The following is a 22,240-nucleotide window of genomic DNA, read 5'->3' on the forward strand; positions in this document are numbered from 1 at the left end:
TGTTAACGTTATAGGCACTTGCATAAATACATCAAAGCGAGTTTGATATATTAATAACTCGTGCTATCCAAGTTATTTTATTTTTTTCAGTCATCCTTTAGCTAGCGTTACATTGATCATGCTATTAAAGCAAATGGTTTTAAAACATTTGAGCGCGGAAAGACACACACGTGTCCTGACAGACGCGCACTACATGGTGCGCACTGCGCAGTAGTAATTGGCAGTCGGCAATGGCAGGTCTTAAAGGGACAGCACCCAATATAGCTGTCTCACTCGAGGTCAATCAAATAACAATGGGAACAGAGAAAATGACTCACTGCTCCTAACTAAAGAACCTTTGTAGCTTTAATAAGGATTCATTTATATCTAAATTATAAATTATGCAGTGCAGAGTGTTTGATCGCTTTATTCAATTTCTTTGTATTTCCCATATTTATCAAGACATCAGTAGCTGTATTAGTATCAGTGATACTGGCCTTCATTTATATAAAAAAATATGTCATTAAACAAGTATTTAAAATATAATGTCTTTATTTAGTTATTTTATGTTGTTTCTACATTAATCTGGAGATTAAATGTGAAGTTATTAAATAATAAAATATAGTTAAAACGTATAGAAACTTGGGTAACACTTTATAATAACGTTCAGTTGTAAGTCATTAATAAGTGGTTAGTTAATGATGAACTAATCATTTACAAAACATTCATAAATTATTAGCAAGTGATATACTAACATCTTATGTATGTTTTGTAAATTTCGTTACAAGTAATTTACAAGTGATTAGTAAATGATTAACTAATTATTTATGAAACATGACTATGCGTTTCATAAATGTTCATTGTTACATTTTTTGTATGTTTTGCTCACATCAGGTGAACAGTGGTTAAAGACTCCATGTGTTTCAGAGAAGACAGCTGTCTATACCCTCACCAGTCAGCACTTACACTGCAGTACACACTACACTACACACTACACTACACTACACTACACACTACAGAAGACAGCTGTCTATACCCTCACCAGTCAGCACTTACACTGCAGTACACACTACACTACACACTACACTACACTACACACTACAGAAGACAGCTGTCTATACCCTCACCAGTCAGCACTTACACTGCAGTACACACTACACTACACGCTACACTACACTACACACTACAGAAGACAGCTGTCTATACCCTCACCAGTCAGCACTTACACTGCAGTACACACTACACTACACACTACAGAAGACAGCTGTCTATACCCTCACCAGTCAGCACTTACACTGCAGTACACACTACACTACACACTACACTACACTACACTACACACTACAGAAGACAGCTGTCTATACCCTCACCAGTCAGCACTTACACTGCAGTACACACTACACACTACACTACACACTACAGAAGACAGCTGTCTATACCCTCACCAGTCAGCACTTACACTGCAGTACACACTACACTACACACTACAGAGGACAGCTGTCTATAACCTCACCAGTCAGCACTTACACTGCAGTACACACTACACTACACACTACAGAAGACAGCTGTCTATACCCTCACCAGTCAGCACTTACACTACACTACACTACACACTACACTACACACTACAGAAGACAGCTGTCTATACCCTCACCAGTCAGCACTTACACTGCAGTACACACTACACTACACACTACACTACACTACACTACACACTACAGTGTTCAACACCTGTTATAGATGTGTAAATGCATGAATAAATCATTTACAACACTTTATGCATCCCCTAATCTAAAGTGTAAACTATTCATCACTTACCTGTTACAAATGGTCTATGTGTATTCAAGGCATTTACAACACTTTCTGCACCCTTCAAGTGTTACTGAAACTTGAGTGTTTATGATTGCGATCAACCGCAATTAATCAGAACAAAAGTGTAATTAATCTAGTTAATTTTTTGGATCGATTGACTGCACAATTAATATACGTTTAATCAACCTAATATCATTACTTTTGTTTTGCATTAAAGTTATGTTACAGTTTTCGTTGCATGCTGAGGTGAAGGAGTACATGGAGCGTGGAGTTTACCGAAAGAACGCCGACAACGGACGCAAGAGAATTGTCAGGCGTTGTCAGCTCATTTTTTTGTAAATTTGGAGTGCTGTCAGTACAGAGAACAACGACAAAAATCGGTGTTGCCTACACCGTGTTATCCTCTTTTTAAAATTTGCACCCTGTTGACTTCAATGGGGCAATATTTAAACCTGCTTTTAGCCTCTTAACATCCTTGATGTGTCATTACAAGTGCACAGGTCATGTGAGTGATTCCTTCAGAGTGAACATGAGTGAATCTGACTGCAGTAGATGTGAAAGAAATGGATAAAAATGATGTTATTTAAGCCAGCGCAAATACCTGTATTTACATCCTGTTTTCGGTTGAAGTCCAAAGTAGTCGATTATCGAGTTCACGCGCATAGGTTTAGTTACCTATGATCACGCGCGTGAACTCGACAATCGACTATAAATGTATCGACTACATTTTATTATTACATTTTTTGGCTATATATTATAAGAATCTACCATGTCTTGCATACCTTTTTGATAACATCTAAATGAGGACATATTTAAGGAATTGGGTGTGAAGCACGTCAGCTTACCACCCTCAGTCAAATGGACAGGATGAGAGGACTAATCAGACTATAAAGAGGGCATTGTCAAAGTACTGCAATGGCTTGCAGAATGACTGGGACGAAAACCTGGAGGATGTGGTGCATGCCATCAACACCTCAAAGCAGGTGATTGGAACTGCTTAAAAAATAAATGATTATATGCAATTGATTATGTAAATGTAATTTTTGTTGAAACACTTTTTCAAAAGCAAAAACAGTGAGTGATGTCCCATAGCACTAAAGACTGTGCAAGTGTACAGTTGCACGTGATGTGTTGCAGCATGTTTGTGTGTTTTTGCAGAGTTCCCTCATGCCAGTCCATCCATGACACCTAGTCCAGCCTCCTCGCCTACCAGGTCACGACCCCACCATGCAAAGGGGAAATTGACTGACTGCATCATCTAGGCCTTAGGATGGTTCCACAAAGAATTGACTGCACATACAACATGAATTTACTTCAAACTAAAGATTTGACTTTTCATACAGCAAAAGACACTGCATCTATTTGTGTCTCATTAACTCTCAAAAAACTTTAACCTTACAGTTCATTAAATATTTTAACACAGCTAACTCAACATCAATTGTTTTTAAATCTTCACAACGTATAGCCAGAAGACTGTCACAAAAGTATTTAGGAAAGTAAAGACATACAAAAGTATGTCTGTTTAAAGCTGCTTTGTATTGTTGTGTATTTTAAAAAGCTCTATAAATGTCCTAAAACGATGTGCATTTTGCTTGTAGTTTTGTGTTAATAAAAATGTAATATATTACATCTCATAATTCTGTTGAATTCATTTTGTGTTGTATTGTGTAATTTAATTTAATTTTTATATACGTTTTGGTTTGGTTTATTACATTAAATGTTATTGTGTTGTATGATGTTCTGTATTAAGAATTAATTATGACATAAATCATATGCATTAGTACACAAATGACATGCTTGTAATAAAAAAAAAGCATATTATGCCCTATTGCTTAATAACAAATAACTTTGTCACAAAACATACTTAAAAATGTTTTTTCTTTAAAATAAAAGATTTTTATATGAATTAAGGGGTTTGATTGATCACATTAAGATTTGTGATTCCATAATTTTATTATACTGTTCTTTAGTCAAGGCTAGACAACCAATTAATATTTATACCCACAAAACATAGCTAGCATTCTGTCATTTATTTAAATGTCTAAACTGTTAATAAGAAAAATAGTAATATACACAAATAAACATTATTTTATGGTTCTTTTAATAAATAAAAGTGTACTTGTAACATACTGCGCTGATTATTGCGATAAAAAATAATTACATAATTATAATTGCATTACGAATTGCTGTGAATACGGTAAGGCAGTATCAGTGCAGTATAAGCTCAGATAAAGCTCATAGCACGATCATCGGATAACGTTAGCTGTATGCTATGCTATTATCTAAGCTAACTAAAAAACACACTAACAGCGAGAAATGTTTAATTTCACAATCTATAGACAGCCTTTATAGATATTACATCCAGTGTAATATCACTGGGTTCTGACTGTCTTTTGTTGGATCCTGACCAGGAAGGTCCTACTATTAGCGCACAGGTGGGTTAACTACTGTAGGAAGGAGAACGATCATCACTCAGTGATTTCTTGCATGTGTCTTACTGTGTATTTGTCTCAAACAGGAACCCCTTCACTGCAGACATGGGCTAAATCATCGTCTTTCTCTCTACGGATCTCAGCATTTTTGGACAGAATTTAGGATATGTAAGTATTAAAATTTAATCTGGCATAATTTAATTGAGTTCATCTGAAATGTTTGATTATTGCTATTGACAAAAGCTGTTTACAAATATTTATTCTTAAGTTATAGTAAAAATAATAATAAAAATGTAAAAAAACAAGGTTAAAAATAATTTGACACTAATATGGAATTTTCTCCCCCACCTCTCTCTCTCTCTCTCTCTCTCTCCCCCCCACCTCTCTCTCTCTCTCTCTCTCTCTCCCCCCCACCTCTCTCTCTCTCTCTCTCTCTCTCCCCCCCACCTCTCTCTCTCTCTCTCTCTCTCTCCCCCCCACCTCTCTCTCTCTCTCTCTCTCTCTCTCTCTCTCTCTCTCTCTCTCTCTCTCTCTCTCATATAAGGCTTGCTAATGTGTCGTCATCATGACGTATTCCCAGTGGTGAACGCAAAGCATTTTGGGAATCCGCGGCACAAACATAAGGCGCCAAACTTCATTGCATGGAGGGAAGAACGCAGTGTTCAAGATGCCGTCTACCTGCTGTGTTATAAACTGCAATAGTCGTTCTCACGATAGAAGTGGCATAAAGCTTAAGAACGGAATATCCTTTTATCGTTTTCCAGCGTGGAAAAATAATAGTACAAGCCATGTTTCAGAGGTGACAAAAAGGCGACAAATGGCATGGATAGCAGCAAGGAGGCCCAAGATAACCTTCAATAACACTCCACCACACATGATGGTGTGTTCAAAGCATTTTCACAAAGGTAAGTTACAATTACTCTCTGTAAATGTCATGTTGTGGGCAAATAACCAGCGTGTTTTGTTTGACTTAACCAGACCATTAGATTTGATGTTAGGCCAATGTTAACTGTTAACTAGCATGAAATGGCTAGAAAATGAGCTTAAGTTACCAATGTACTAAAGCGTAACGTTAATCAGTTTTAAATGTTGTACATCTAGGCTACATAGCAATTTATTTGGTGACTGTGTTTGCAGGCAAACCTGCCTATGAAATGTTGGGAGTGTGATCCTGACTGGGCCCCTTCTCTGTACATCGGCCATACTGAGGTCAAAGCTACGAACACAGACCGGTTCAAGCAGTTTAGGAGAAGAGCGACGACGAGGTCACAAAAACAGCAACCCCCATCGCTAGGCACTGACAACACTGGTCCCGAGGCTGAGTTGGATAATGCAGCACCTTTATACCCAGGTAAATAGTAAAAGAATACAATATACACTACCGTTCAAAAGTTTGGGGTCAGTACGATTTTTAATGTTTTAAAAGAAGTATATTCTGCTCACCAAGGCTGCATTTATTTAAAAAAAAAACAGTAATATTGTGAAATATTATTACAATTTAAAACCACTGTTTTCTATGTGAATATACAGTAAAGTGTAATGTATTCCTGTGATCAAAGCTGAATTTTCAGCATCATTACTCCAGTCTTCAGTGTCACATGATCCTTCAGAAATCATTATAATATGCTGATTTGATGCTCAAGAAACATTTAACTTACTGACCCCAACATTTTGAACGGTACTGTATATTGCCCCCTGTGTATAGCTAATCTGGATTCCTTAGGAATAGAGGTTGTGATTTGACACAATTTCTTTTTATTGTTACTGTCAGACACTTCACCTGCAACTGAGATGGAAGGTCCCGTGAATCCACCCCCATCGCCGGGCACTGTCCTCACCGGTCATGAGACTGAGTTGAATGAAGCAGCACATTTGTTCCCAGGTAAATATTGGTAACAGACGCAAGTAGACTCATTATATTTATGTCCAATGGTGTTTCTTTATCTAGACAAAGGATTGAACCTAAGTGTAAGTCATTTTTATCCAGATTGCACTGTTTTGAAAACAGTGGGCCCTAGGCACTGTTCTTATTGTTATTGCAATTAGACTACTCTGCACCTGTGGCTGAGATGGAAGGACAAGAGACTCAGCCCCTACCACCAGCCCCAGACAATGCAGGGAGAGAGGATGATATGGAAACTGAAACATCAGGGGACGATGGTGCTCCAATGTGGAATGCAGAAGAACAGCAGAAGTGCACCATGTGTGGCCTCAGACTCAAAGAAATAATCTGCTTGCAGGAGGAGAATCGAAAACTGAAGGGAGAGCTCTCCAAAAAGGCCCTGGATGAGAATTTTCTCAAAGACAATGATTCAAAGGTGAAGTACTACACTGGCCTTCCATCTTTCAGTTTATTGAATGGTGTGCTGATGCAAGTCATTCCTAGTCTACCAAAATCAAAAACAAAAGAAAGAAAACTCTCCCATTTTCAAATGCTCCTCCTGACCCTTATGCGCTTAAGACTTGATCTGCCTGTCGAACATGTTGCACACCTCTTTGACATTAGCCGACAAACCGCATCCAATCTGTTCATTGAGACCATCAGTGTACTGCATGCACACCTCAGCCCTTTGGTGTACTGGCCAAAGCGACATTGTATACAGGCAAGCATGCCACATCAGTTTGTAGAGATGTTTGGGAATCGTGTTACTGTTATTATTGACTGCTTCGAGCTTTTCATTGAAAGGGCACAAAATCTACGTGCAAAGGCACAGACATATTCAAACTATAAAAGCAGGCACACAATGAAATATCTCATTGGCATAACACCATCTCTTTCATTTCCAAAGGGTGGGGGGGGGGGGGCGCGTGCCAGTGATAAGCAGATCACCGAGAACTGTGGCTTTCTTCAGAAGCTCTCGCTCTCGCCTCTAGGTCTCGAGACCTAGTGTTAGCGGACCGTGGATTTGATATTAAAGAAAGTGTTGCCCTTATGGGTGCTACGCTCAAAATACCTGCCTTCACCAGGGGCCACAGCCAACTTAATGCAAAAGATGTGGAAGAGACCAGGAAGTTAGCTCATGTCAGGATCCACGTGGAACGAGTGATAGGGTGTATGCGCTCTAAGTTTAACATATTAAATGACACAATACGCCTGGGATTTGTGGTGCCTTGTGAGGGGGAGTATAAGACTTTGCTAAATAAAATTGTGGTTGTGTGCTGTGCTTTGACCAATATGTGTCCAAGTATTGTTGTGAAGCCGTCATGTTAGAATTATACACCATGCTCCCATCTAATATGTAAATATGTTTTTTTGGTTTTCCAAAAGATTTTGTAATGTATCTTCTCACATGTAATGATTTTTAGGCATCTCTGTAAATAAAATACACAAAGATTGAATGAAATTCTGCCTCCTTTATCTGTATTAACACAATTACAAACTCAATTACATAACTTGAATATTAGTAACAACCAACTTAATTTCAGTTTCTTTACATATTTAACATGTAAATACATTTAGATCAAGACATTTACATTATAAAGAATCCATAGAAAAGAACTGGAAATGTATGAGGTAGGTTGTGGGTGATAAGTCACAGACATGTGCAAGCATCGCATTGCCATGACTCTTGTCTGGCTGGTGCGCTGCTGAGTCCCACGCAACCTAAATGGAACCACTGTATAGGACAGTTCTGATTATCACAAGCAACCATGTCATCAAGCTCTTCAGGCTGTCTGCAAATGCACCACAACACAGCCTTTTCACATGCCCTTCTTTTGGTCTGGGGGGTGTTACCTGGCTGCAGTGTGGCCAATTTGATTGTGTTTTTTCGTGCTCGTTTTTTGTTTTTGTCTGTGAGCTGTGAATCAAATAATGGCACAGGTAGCTCAGCTGGAGGCACAGGTAGGTCTGCTGAAGGGGGGGTGCTGGTAGGGGCTGGTTGGACAACCTTGTGCTTGGGTGTTTTACCTGGATGTAATGTGGCCAATGTTTTTCTGACTGTGTTCTGTGCTCGTTTTTTGGGTTTGTCTGTGGGCTGGGAATCGGCTGATGGCACAGGTAGCTCAGCTGAAGGCACAGGGGGTGGGGGTTGAATGTAGTGATGGGCTACAAGCCCTCATCACTGTGACCTGTATAAACTGGTGGGCTGGCCCTCCCTTTATACCCGGCGGCTCCATCACTGGTTTCTCTTCATATACAAGACAATCCTGGGCAAGACACCTCTCTATTTGTCATCTCTTCTTCATGCTGCTCATAACGCCTATCACACAAGATCAAGTAATTTGATTAAATTTAGTACCCCCCCCCCCCCCCACACACACACACTTCTACTACCTTTGGACGTAATGTCTTCCGCTTTGCAGCAGTACATGACTGGAACATACTACAAAATACCCTGAAACTTACATCTCTGATCCCAATCTCCACCTTTAAGCAAAACCTCCAAAATTACATAGTTGACTCTTGTTCCTGCTGACAATTATGACCAATATTTATACACACATATTTAAGCACTTTATTCTTTTTCTTTTTCTTTGTTGTCTACCTTTTTTTAATTAAATTGCTTGTTCTATGTGTCATGTGTTTGACTATGTACAGTTGTACAGTATGTCCCTATTTATTCCTGTAGCCTCTTGGCCAGGTCATGTTTGTAAATGAGAAGTGGTTCTCAAACAGTTTACCTGGATAAATAAAGGTTAAATAAAAAAATAAATAAAAAAAAACAAGCTCAGGTAGGACAACCTTGTAAAAAAAAAATTTGTGCGGTTGGCACAAAAGCGTCTCCCAAAGTTCTACATCAGGCATGACACGCACAGTTGCAAGGCTTTTGGTCGTCCAAACAACAAAGTCACAGAACTGTGACTCGATGAAAAAGATTTCAGTTTGTACCTGTTTGTAATACTTGTGGGTCTGCTTCAACTCCATCCTTCCTTCTATGAACTGCAGACAAAACTCCTTGTCAGTACATGCCTGCAGAATGTTATGGTCCTGGTGCTTAAAAGGGCATTTAATCTCCACACATCCTTTCCCGCAACATGCACAATGCACAAGTGCATCAGGAGTCTATTTCAGGGAAAGAAGGGTTGATTATGAACCCACAGTGTTCCACTTTCATGTCCCTGTGCCGCAGCTCCGTCTGTGTGATGTAGGAGACCCTTGCCGTATCCTCATTTTCTCTCCCCCATTTAATGGCCTCTGGGCCATTGTCAGTCTGTCTCAGTGAAGGTTTCTGTGGATAGCACACCTTCTCCACAGTTGACTTTGCTGGTCTGGTTATGGAGGTGGAGACAACAGCGTGCATGATGGAGGCGGTTATCCTTCCAGCCCGTGTGCTGTGCCATATGTCAGACTTGTGCTGCTGTCTTGTGTTCTTTTCCAGTGCAGCTGCCTCTGTGGCTGTCACTGCCACAAGGTGTGTCAGGCCCTCACAGTGTTGAAGCAGGACTGACAAGTCACAGCCATCCATTCGTGGGTCGCGAAGACGCAGCAGTGACTTGGGCAGGATACATGGCTGAATGGGATCAGCATAGAGGTGGCAGAATTCCTCCATTACAGAGCACAGTCCGGACCTGTGTGCATGCATGAGTTCTGTGAGGGATTTTAAATCGTCAAGTGTCTTCTGCGGTAAACATGTGCCACCTGAGCGGGTCCGGATCTTGGGTGCTGTGCTGGTGTCTCCACAGACTGACCGATCAAGTGCCTTTTTTCGGGCTGAGCTTGTTGTAAAATCAATAGAATGGCCAGGCACTCCCTGCACTTTGGTTATATTGGAGGGCATCACCCAGTATGCTTCAACATCTGTTGGAGTCACATTTCCCCGCAGACGCACAGCTGTATCGATCTTGTACAGGAGGGCTGCCACATGTGCGCACTTCTCTGCCACGCCAGCCATACAAGTGCAGTGAGCGCTCTCCACTTCTCCACATGCTGCAAGTATGACCCATGGCTGTAGGGGCTTCTGGCTCGCATGGAGTGATTCACCTAAGACAATAAAAGCATTATTAATATCTTGTAGAGAAATACAAAACAGTACTAGCAAGACACATTGAGCTATTTGATGCATGCAGCCAATCAGGGGTACAATGTGGTTAGAAGTGGGCTGGGGATGGATGGGCTTACCTGCATACTACACTGATTTGTCCACAACACCAGTAAACTCACTCCCTTCTTACATACAACACACTGCCCCCAGCCCCCACATGTAAACCATTCATCACCTTTACATCATTCATCCCTCCCCTCTTTCTTAATGCAGCCCTTAGCTACCCCGACCCTTCCTGACCCTTATCGTGCGTGTCTCAGGCTGGACCACCAAAGGAAAATAAATGTCTTAAGCCTTGTATTTTTTAAATAAGTTTTATTAATAAAGTAAAGGCATAGAACCAGTTTATCTGTAGTGCACTGACAATAGTTTTATATAATTAGTTTATTAATTAAATTAATAAAAAGACTTTGAGATATGTTTGATAATTGTACCTAAATGAATTTAAAATTAATTTGCTATATTTCAGATCAATATATTTGTTTTCCTTAATATTTTAATTAACAGTAACTTTATTCTCATCTTAATTATAAATAATTTATTTCTGTATAAAATAATACTACCATTAAAATACATTTGATTTTCTTTTTTAATCTAAGTGTAACTTAAAAATAAACAGATTAGAGCTCTGTTTGAGGACAAGAAATTAAAACCAATGCAATATGATGAATGTCCAAAAGATGTGTAACGATATTAGCTCAAAGGGGAAATATTAATAATAATCCATAATTACTAAATATTTGGGTCAGTTAATTAGATTAACTTTGAGGTAAGCCAATTAATATTACAATCAATTAATCAGTTCCAACGAACGCTTTGATTATTCATTTATTCTAAGAAAAGGGTATATTTCATGGTCACTGAAAAAGAATTATTCCTTAGCATGTACAGCAATTAGAGAAAACTGTATCAAGATCGTAAAAGGGACTTTGTATGCAAACAGATGATCAGAAATCAAATTCATAATTGTGCACAAGTTTTATTAACTAAAATCACAAACATAACTAACACTAAACAAACATACATACATTCATACATACATACATACATACATGCATAGGTAAAGGGGTGAAAACAGGAAATAGAACTATGGAGCAAGATCTATTTCAGTATGAAAAGAACCATCAGCTAATCATTTTCAGAGCACCTCATTAAATTGATTTACTTGCATGGTCAGTTGCAATCCTGGACAATTCTTGAAGTGGTTGAAAAATGAGTCCGTTGGGGGGTCCGTGAAGGTCAAAAGTCATGGTGCAAGTTGCAATCGTTTCTTCTCCGTTGGATGAAGAAGATAGGATGAACTTGTATTGTCGCTGTTCTCATGGCTGGAGTGCAGATTATGGCCTACACGCTCTGGGCCGGCAGGACACAAAGAGCACATGGTGAGAGTTGCGAGGGACTTCGTCCGTGTTGAATGACGTCACTGAACTCCTGAAGTTGTCCTTGATGCTGGAGTGAGCACATGTCCTGGATGCTTCGAAGCCTCCTGCCCTGGACCTGTTGAGGCCATGCTGGAACACACGGCATCCTTAAGGCAAGAGTTGTCCGTTTCCTTCTTGGTTGGATTTAAGAAAGGCAGTCTGACTCGGCCTGCAGAGGCCTGCAGGGCCCCCCCTCCCCCACATGATTCACTTGGAGCTGCAGTTTAGGTCCGAGGACAAGAGCTAAGAGCGACGGATCTTGTGGTCAGTGATTTTTAAAGCGTGAAGATGGCACACCCATTTGGAGGTATAAGAGCCAATAAGAAGTGTCTTCCTTTGGAGGGAAAATGTCTTTTTTATGACCTTTGTTCAAGCATGCTCATTTGCAATGTGTACTTTCATTGGGTGTTTAAGAGAAGAATCTTCAAGATTCTTATAATTCTAATGTGTCACAAAGTTAGCAAAATTTAATGTAAATTAACAAATTGGGGACACAGATTGGAGTTTATAGAGACCAAATACGCCACACATCTGATTTTGGTAAACCGTAGTCTGAAAATCATGAGGTGGGAAGATTAGATACATGTCTACACATTTCTCAAGAGGTTATGCATAGAATACATATGATTAATAGGGTTTATCTCTCCTTCTCAGCGAGAATTATGTGAGAGTCCCGTTTTGGTTGTATAATCAAATATATATCAAAGTATATACATACACAAGCCAGTAAATCATTCACACAGTTTCTGGGATGCATGTTCATTTATAGATCCGTTTGTCTACGATTAAATGAACGCAGGAGAGTTTGTTCTGATATCTGTGGCAGAGTTAGTTACTTGTTAGCATTCCTAAGAGTCATAAAAAACATCCTATCAGATCCTATCAGATAAACCTATCAGTTTACCATGGCAACCAGTCCCCTTTTGCCCCGCCTGGGGGGGGGGGGTTAGGACCACAGCTCTCAGATGGAAGTTTTTTAAAGATTTGTTTGTGCATATGCCAAATAATTGTGTCTGATTTGTCTCAGTCGCTACAGATGGCATTGACAGACTGTTTTTAAATGAGGTTGGATAAATATTTTTTGCTTTTAAATAGTGTGTGTGTGTGTGTGTGTGTGTGTGTGAGAGAGAGAGAGAGAGAGAGAGAGAGAGAGAGAGAGAGAGAGAGAGAGAGAGAGAGAGAGAGAGAGAGATTTTGGTTGGGTGACAGTTGTAGGTTACAGTTTGACAAGAGTTTACAGTTTCACAAAAGCACAATGTTGTGTTTTATTGCGAGTGTACACAAATATAAGTTAACACTTTGCACAATTGAACAAAATGACAGAGTATGTTTTTATGTTTCCACTGTTCGATCGCGCCCGCGCCTCTCCGCGGGGAGAGCGAGGAGTGTGGTGCTTAAAACATTAGCATACCTTTGAACGGACGACAGTTTTCAGTTACTGAAAACTTCGTGTGTGTATGCACTAACACATAATATCATATAGTTGTATATATATGGGTGCTGGAAGTTGGGCAACAGTTTGACGTCCCTTGACCAGTCGCTCTGCTCGTAAGGATCCAGTCCTTTGATTCCCTTTATTTTCTCGTCATATCTCGTTTTTTGCATTAGGATTTAGTTTTAGGCGGTATGGTCCGACAGTGTTTTCTTTAGCCCGCTGCATTTTGTAGGATTATATTCTGTTTTTCACGCTAATTTTTCATTATTTTTATGCCAGAACACTAGCCTGCCAAACATACCCATAATTCTTTGCGTTCTGATAAGGTTGCCGCCCATTTGGTCACATGTCTTAGCGATCTCTATCCGCCTGTTTCTCCAGCAACCAATGGGCAATGACCTACTTCCGCTTTCCGGTATTGTGTTTCCTGTTCAGCGGCTAACCTCTACGTGCTAAGTTGCTAGCATTCGAACTTGATAACAAACTAAGTTGTTAGTGCCATGATATCAGAATAAGTTGTGTTTAAATGTTGTTAACATGAGCTGGGTTGGCACTGGACATTTTACTTCCAGTAGCACACATGAGTCAATGACCCCATCAGGACTGGCAGAGAGCCATGGTTCTTGGACACTTACAACAGTGCCCCTATGCGTAATGCTCATGCCCTCTTCTTTTAGCTCTTGGCAAGCTCTATATTCATTTGCTTTTCCATAGTTAGTCGCATAGTTACCACGAAATGAGGGGTATATGTGCTCACATAGAAATTTGTCACTGCTTGTGGTTGCATGGAAGGGAACCTTTTTTGCAGAACTTGCTGTAAGTCTAATTTTTCTACAATTGTGCCACAAATCAGAGGCACTTTGCTCTCTGGTTTCTAATTCTAATTGAGCTGCTTGGGCATCACTAACTTCAACATATGCCTGGTAGAATGCCTTGCATGGGTTACAGCTAAGCTCATTATTGTGTATCTGATGTGGCTGAAGAATCTTGTCATCAACTGCACTGTAACTAGTGCTAGGTTGTTCTGCTGATGGTGAGGCATTATAACACTTCCCTAATAATGTGTTCTTCAGGACAAAAAGTGGTTGGAGGGTGGATTTGTCCACACTGTCTCTGAAGTCTTTGTGTGACACATGATGTGGTGTATTTGGGAGTGGTTGACTGGATACAACCCTAACACTGTATTGCTGTTCTGCCTTGTGGTGCCTGAAGTTAATCTGACTCAGACGTTTAGGCTCAAGGTTCTTTGATGTCCCTGCATCCCACCTGCACTGCTCATCTGTACATGCAAGCCCTGTCTTTCCACCAATCACTGCATTTTGCACCTGCAATGATGGCATCAACACTGTCTTGGTGATTTATCTTGGTTATTTATCCACTTACTATTAACATTGCTATTAACAAAGACAGTAAGCATGTTAGCAGTTATGTTAGCATGAAAGCAGTTTATTAAATTACAAGTGTAAAAGTAAAAAAGCTGTGCATATGTAGTTTTTTATTTTTACCTTCCACAGAATAGCTGCTGCATGGCTACATGACTTCCCTAACCCGGCAATGCAAGAGCAGCCGACTGTCTCAATGACTCCACTTTCCCTCAGCATTACCCATGCTGTATGTTTAGCATTATTGACACTCTGACTGGGCTCTACTGCTGCCTTCAAAAATATAAAGCCGCTGTGCTTCTTCAACAATACTGTACCTATTTTGTTACTGTGCAAGTAAGTATAAGCTTCTGTGCTTTTGTAATTACGCAATTCTTCGCCATCAACCCCTTCAGAAAATAAAAGGTAATTAACAACGTCGATGTAGCTAACATCGGGCCATTGCTTCATGTCATCTAGCCACTCCGTCATAAGGGATGGATGAGAGACTGTTACGGTACTGTCGTCGCGACTAGTTAAAACATCCATGGTGTGTATCCACCTCCGTTATTTGTCTATTTGTGCTTCATCCATTGAGAAACACCGGCTTTTACAGCAAACAAGCTAGTAAGCTACAAGCTATCAAACGTACACAAGCTTCGAACCAGAAAAGGACAACCGGCTTCCGGTTCAAATCCGCTATGAATCATGGGTAAATTCGCTAACCAGGAAAAAGGTGGATAGTGTTAGAACCAAGCGGCAACCTCCCCGTCTCTCTCTTGAAACCAACACGGAAGTGAGTTAAACTGCAATTCGTTGACTGGCCGCTTGAGGCTCGTGTCAAAAGTGTGTCAAATCTGTATCTCCCCCATGTTAAAATGCCAAATTTTACAGCAGAAAAAAACATGTTTACAGCCTGGTGTCTGTATGTGGCTTTGGTCTATACAGCTAATTTTGCCCTTCATGACAACTGTGAGGGGGGTGAATTTTTTTATAACTCATCCGTTTAGTTGATTAATCCTTAAAGTTCTGCATAATTAAGGGTGTGGCCACTTGAGTGACAGGTGGATTGCCGCTGATGTCAATGCTAGCCGTTTGTCTGCTGTTACTTCACCGTCACTTCACCTCAGCAAATGTTACTGCTGAACTTGCCACCTCTCTGCAGTGTTTTGTGCTTTTTTTCGGAATTATTTCATACAATTTAATACACCCATTACTTCGCCTACGGCTTTGGATTCGGTCGTTGTCGTCGAGTATCGTTCGAGAGAACAACCAGCGCTGCATTTCAGTTGTTTCCCTCTGTGAACATGCACTAATGGATGTCTGACAATTTCGTTGCTTTTTGGAGTTTTCAGATTTAAAAACGTCAATAAAGGCTTGTTCTGCTCTCACGGAACAGATTGATTATAATATGCTTATGTACCGTCAGGTGAAATCCTGCAGGTGTCGGCGCTTTCTCCGTCATGCAATAAATGCACATCCTTGAATGAGCGCGGATTTTCTAGCGCATTTACTTGAACTTCATAGGCAATATATCTATGGTTTAACCCATTTGAGAGGCGGCCAAAATCAGAATTTAAAATGGACTGAATAAGCTCTCTACGAACTTGACGAGCGATGCCGCGCTGACGGACCATAGACTATAAAAAAAGAGTGACTGACATGTAACGTTATGCACATAAATCACTGTCACACACACTCTCTCTCAGAGTAATAGTTACTGCATAATACATTTTCAACTAGCAGAATAGTACAGAATCACGATACACAGTCTCACTTGCAGCTATGTCTTTTAACTATTATAATATTTCGAAGGGCAAAAACAGGAACTTTTAATTGGCTTTACATCATCAACTGTCACTTTAGCGCAAGGCCCTGTGCAGTCGCAGACTTGGTACTGTCAGTAGCATAACGTTATAGCATTACCTCCCTAGCCTGAGCTAACTCGATCACGTCGAGCTAGGTGGGCGTGATTTCAGATAGCCAGGCTCCTCAGCTCCACTCACGCCCCGCCTCTTTGCCCATTTTCTGTTATCCGGGAGTGACGCAAGGCCAAGATGGCGACGGCCGGCTCCGCCCACTTCAAAAATGCTCTTCAGAAACCTACGGGTGACGTCACGGACACTACGTCCATATTTTTTTACAGTCTATGGTTAGAACCGGGATCTCCTCTTAAGGACACACACACAGACCAGGGAACATTCTGATGTTGTCAGTCAAGTTCTGAACAGGAACCAATCTTTGGAGAAGTTCATTTATTCGCAAAGGTGGACAAAAACATTGTGTTGGCTTTTTAAAGATTATTTTGATGATGACTTTTACTTCTGCTGTGGAAAAGATGGAGGAGTAGACAGTCAGACATTGATCATAATAAGAAATGTTTCTTGAGCATCAAAGAGACTTCTTTCAAAAACATTAAGAGACTTAAATACTTCTTTTGGCCACCAGTGTACACGAATCCAACACATTTTTGTAAATAAGTGAAATTATTTTGAAGGTGGGGTTATGTGTCATGTATTGTGAAAAGAACTGTGTTTTGTTGGACATTTCCTTTTTGACTGCTTAATGTATTTATATTCTGCAGTTTTATGAATGTAATGGTTGATATTTCATTATAATAATTGTATAAGCTAAACAACCAATAACTCTACATTCATTTTGTCAAATGCTAACGTTTTGTTTAGGATTTTATTTATGTTTTTTAACAATGTGTGCAGTGAAGGACAGCACATAATGTGTTAAATTAAAGCTACACTGTGTGATATTTTCCCCCATCTAGCGGTGAAATTGACTACCCAGTGAATATTAGTTTCTGTTCCTTTCAATTCCGAGGGCGTTTTAACTCCTACGATGGCCGTATTATTTCAAATCTGCCGGCAGTCGCGAGTAATCTCCCCCTCGCATTCGTCACGGTGCCACTGAGTGTAAAACGCGAAAGGAGAAGCTTGAATTTCCAGGTATGTCCCTCTTTGGCGAATGTATTTTCAAGATGGAGGCGCAACATGGCTGCCGCCATTCAGGTGACTCACTCGTATGTATTATAAAAGGCAGATTTTACGCTTACGAGAATACTTTATTAGTTGGTGGACGTAATTACACATGAATGAGCACATATACTTTTGATAGAACAAAGTGTTTTTTGCTAAGAATCAACTTAAAAAGTTACACAGTGTAGCTTTAACACGTTTACACATCTTTGTGCTAACCTTTCTGACAAATTTACTTTGCTAAAATCATTAACACAAAAACTCACCCATTAATGTGTAAAAATGTAACCCATCATTTCCAGCATTTTACATATTTTGTGATATATATGAAATGTTTTAAATAAATTTTTTTTTATTTTGTAATCATTTTGTATAATTTATTTGTATGTCAGTAGTACTTATGTAGGATAAAAATAAAATTAATTCTATATCAAAATTATGAAATCTAATTTATACAGTACAAATAAAAAGAATTACAGTAGTGTAATGATTAGCTTGCAGTAATGCACTGTATTACACAATTACAGTACCATGTAGTTACTGTAAAACTAAACGTTTTCTGGTTGCATTCGCACCGCCAGTAGGAACGCCAGCCAGAGCCTAAGCAAACAAACAGTGCTCGCATTCTCCGTGTTCATTAGTTTGCGATCTGTCTACCTGTCCTGTCTAATAGGGGCGTAGAATTTAGTAGGGACGCTAGGGACGTGTCCCTACCAATATTCAGTGACACTGATATGTCCCTATCAATAATTTCGATCAAAACTTAAAATATATTTATATATAACCACTGTTGTCCGGTTGTGTCTTGTGGTTTTTATGTATTAGGCTTATTTTATTTAATCAGGAAACATTTTATTTAGATTAAAATCACAAGAGCGTTCTGAGAAAAATGCGCAATTCATGGTACACAAACAGTTAATATCTCCCGCCCTCTTAACACACATCGCTAAACTGATTGGCTTTGTTTTTTCTATCTAACTTGTGAGAGGCTCTGGTGTGAAGCGGTAATGCTCCTCCGAAGGAAACCTAGATGCGGTAAGCTAGGGAGAAATCAACAGTTCTGTGCACAAAAATGCGGGACAAATCAGTTTTGTATTACAATCGCGGGATAAGTGGCGAACAATCGTTAGTTTGACAATCGTTAGAGAGAGAGAGAGAGAGAGAGAGAGAGAGAGAGAGAGAGAGAGAGAGAGAGAGAGAGAGAGAGAGATTGTGTATGCTTAAGTGTGTGTGTAACACTACATTATAGGGACAAAATGTCACCACAAAGATGGCAATATCCAAAATACTTGTCCTTGTGGGGATTTATTTATTTATTTTTTGGAAAACAGCTGAAAATGTAAAAATGCAGAAAGTTTTCTGTGATAGGCAGGGTTAGTGTAAGGGGGTATAATATACCGTTTGCACAGTATAAAATCATTATGTCTGTAAAAAGTCCCCATAAAACATAAAAACACAACATTGCTTGGTCTTGTTGAAATGAGCTGTCCTCTCATTTCAACAAGACCAAGCAATGTTGTGTTTTTATGTTTTATGGGGACTTTTTACAGACATAATGATTTGTCTGTAAAAAGACAATGTTATGTTTTACAGACATAATGAGGACTGTTTGATGAAGATGAAACCCTTGTCATCCCAGTCTCATCAGCTGAGGCTGAAAGAAGTTTCAGTGCTCTTAGGACACTGAAAACATGGCTCAGAACAATGGTCACAAGTGACACTTAACAGTATTGCTGTGTGTCATGTCCAACAGGACAAACTGGACATTATTGATGTGAAACAAATATGCCAACAGTTCATTTCTGTAAGTTCACTTTTAAATGAATATTCTGTCATCATTTACTCTCCCTCAAGTTGTTTCAAACCTCTATGCATTTCTTTCTTCTGCTGAACACAAAAGAAGATATTTTGAAGAATGTCAGTAACCAGTATTGAGGGGGTTTTTTTCTACTATGGAAGTCAATGGGGTCCATCAACTGTCTGGTTACCGACATTCTTCAAAATATCTTCTTTTGTGTTCAGAAGAATAAAGAAATTCATACAGGTTTAAAACAACTTGAGGGAGAGTAAATGATGACAGAATGTTCAGTTTTGCGTGAACTATCCCTTTAATGACAGATGCATCTCAGCTTCAGGGGATGTCCCCGTCCCCACCAATTTCAAAATCAAACCTACGCCCTTGTTATTAGATATAACTGTTATACACAGAAAGACAGTATATGAAACGTTATTAGCGTTTGCCGTGTGGTTGGTGTCCAGTGTCGCTAGTTGAGCTGTAATCATGTTTCTTTTGGTCCCCTCAAAAGGTGCGTTGGATTTTCTCCTCAGCGTAAAGGTTATAGGCCCATCTATCACTGTTTTCCATGTTCGTAGAGTTAGTTTCTGGAGTAAATATATAAGCTAGTATAATGTGTGTACACAGCCTTTTTTTTTTTAATGGCGGGCGCTGGTGTGTTCGGCCAATCAGCGAACACTAATGTCACGTATAGTTCCTATAGAGAGCCTAAGTCCCTCCCCTTCCGGTGAACCACCATGGGACTGTGCGTAAAAGGAATTTATTAAATAAACAAGACAAACTTACAATCAAAACAACCCCGTGGTGGGAAACACAGGAGAGAACTCAGGCAGGCATCAAGAAGAACACGAGGGAACATAGACAATGCTAATGGGGAATTGGCTGAGTGCAATAATTAGTGACAAGGGACAGTTGAGTGCAATGAAGAGACAAGGATCGTGGGGAATGTAGTTCAAAATGTGACAGACACCGTGGGGAAGGAGGACATCTAGTGGACACCTGGAGAACACAACCTGACACCATGACAGGGACCTTATTTCGGAAAAAAATATTGTATGGTAGTCAATGGCGAGAGACAACAAATATTTTGATCTCGTCTGAATTGTGCCCTGAATTACACATATGATGTTTGTCAATTTAAAAGATACATTTTAAAGTCAAGAAAGTCGCAGTTTGATGAAGCTAATGAAGCTAACTTTACTGAAGGGACTTAGGCTCTCTATAGTGCTGGTTTAGACCCTAGTAAATTAGTTCCTCCAAAATAGTTACTATAGAACTAAAGTCATTCCTAGTTCCTGCGGTGCGAACACGGCAACATCGAGGTACTTTCGCCAATAGTTGTAGGAACTATGAAAAGATTCCTCCGGTGCGACAGCCCCTATTGTGACGTATATCCGAGTGAAACACTTCTGGAACAAGAAGAAAAAAAAAAAATGTGGGCGGGGCTTGATTTTATCTGTGGGGAATTGATTGGATGGTTGTGGTTTGCTATTGGCTGATCTCATGTGAGTGACAGGTTGCCCCGCCCACATCATCAGAGAAGAGAAGAGATGCTACAAGAGGGAGGGGAAGATTTTCTGATTCAAGATTACAAGGAACATGAATTTAAAAAAAGTATAATGATGATGTGCACAGATAAATCATTTAAAACAAATACCTCAATATTCCATTTAAAAAAAAGAATTGTCCATTTTGATTTCATGGAGGGAGAGTGTTGCTTTTGACACGTCAATCATTCGTTCCTTCTTTTGAAGTTAAACTTTATTTATTTATTTATTTGTTTAATTATTGCTTTATTTGTAGACAGACACAAGTGTATATGTAAGAATTTTTTATTTTTTGTGGTAGGCCTATAATTTATAATATAAATTGTATTTTATTTGAATTATTATTGTTTAAAAAAAAACTCCTTTTTCTTTACTCCTCTGCATTGTCTGACAATTCTGCAACTTTGTAAAGTTTGCTGGGGTGGAGCGGTATTTTCTTATTGTAAGATATTTTACTTTTGTATCAAACAAAAGATTTGTATCAAACAAAAAATTATGGAAAAATAATGTTGTGCATGCATAAATAATTCATAATAAAAACGGCAATATTCCACACAAAAAAATAATACCAATTGTACGTTTTGATTTCATAACGCCTTGTCTAGTGACTTCTTTTTGCCCTGCTTGGTGACTTTTATTTTGAAAATACAAACCGGATATGCAGATGCAGCGCTCATACTGAGTGAGGTATGTAAACAGCAGATGCTGCAACGGATGCCACTTTATACCTTTACAGTAAAGTCACCATTAGCACATGCAAGTTCGTGATGTGTGTGTTATTTAAACAGATCAATATGAAGACCCCCGTCAGTGTTCTCCGGCTTCCCCGCGGCCCGGACCCGAACAGCCGAGGTTTCGACCCGAACTCCCCGCGCTTCATCGCTCTGTGTCCCACAACACTCTCCTCCTCATCCTCATCTTCAGCTGTTGATGAAGAGGAGCAGCGACTGCGCTCAGATCTGCGCGAGAGATTTCTGCGGACTCTCCTACTGATGACTGACAAACAAGTCGAGTTCAACATGCACGAGAAAGTGCGCGTGCGCGCGAGGTTCGGGGCCTCGGACATAGACGTGCTGAACTTCCAGGTGTCTGGTCTGGAAACTCCTCTCGGTGTCCAGAAAGAAGCTCTCCTGAGATGCCAGGATGTGATTGCATGCTCGTTTGAGCTGTGAGAGTCGAGCTGAGCCGCTGGAGGGCGCTGGACGTGTTGAGATTGTGTGATGATCACGAACGTTTAATGGGTTCAAAGAACCTTCTCGTCGCTTAATTTGTTTTTCATGCTGTTGTTTGTAATAAACGTTTGCAATGTTCAGAATTGTATTATGATTTCTTTCTTTTTTTTAAATCAAAGATTCCTTAATATTTTTTGTAAAACTTTACAATAAGGTTCATACTTAATAGGAAGAATGAACAATACTTCTTCAGCATTTATTAATCTTAGTTCATATTAATTCAATATTTACTAATACTTTATTAAAATCAAAGGT

At 39.6% G+C, this 22,240-nt stretch overlaps 2 protein-coding genes and 1 long non-coding RNA gene across 4 annotated transcripts in view; 2 read left to right on the plus strand and 1 right to left on the minus strand.

Annotated features, from left to right (window-relative positions):
• Positions 1-5,429: 5,429 nt before the first annotated feature.
• LOC307159791 lies at positions 5,430-6,332 on the plus strand. Its single transcript, XR_013821450.1, has 3 exons — positions 5,430-5,574; positions 5,995-6,105; positions 6,270-6,332. It is a non-coding gene; the product is annotated as an uncharacterized lncRNA (long non-coding RNA).
• Positions 6,333-7,559: 1,227 nt separating this feature from the next.
• Positions 7,560-22,240, minus strand: part of LOC307159786 (uncharacterized protein) — a 68,438-nt gene continuing 53,757 nt past the window's right edge. The window contains exons 3-4 of one of the 2 annotated variants that reach the window (XR_013821446.1): positions 9,055-10,146; positions 7,560-8,425 (exon numbers count right to left, since the gene is read on the minus strand). Coding sequence is in view for 1 of the 2 variants with exons in the window: in XM_079873400.1 (XP_079729526.1) it covers positions 9,221-10,057 (837 nt within the window). In the remaining variant the exon portion in view is untranslated. Of the gene's footprint in view, positions 10,147-22,240 lie in introns of both variants that reach the window. The other variant, XM_079873400.1, reaches the window with a different exon arrangement.
• Positions 21,382-22,063, plus strand: gemin7 (gem (nuclear organelle) associated protein 7). The gene is made up of 2 exons (XM_079874602.1): positions 21,382-21,440; positions 21,542-22,063. Exon 2 carries the CDS (start codon positions 21,548-21,550, stop codon positions 21,923-21,925), a length of 378 nt encoding a protein of 125 aa, XP_079730728.1. The 5' UTR covers positions 21,382-21,440; positions 21,542-21,547; the 3' UTR covers positions 21,926-22,063.

Source organism: Squalius cephalus (genome assembly GCF_949319135.1).
Source record: "Squalius cephalus genome assembly, chromosome: 6".
In the NCBI taxonomy this organism is placed as follows: domain Eukaryota; kingdom Metazoa; phylum Chordata; class Actinopteri; order Cypriniformes; family Leuciscidae; genus Squalius; species Squalius cephalus.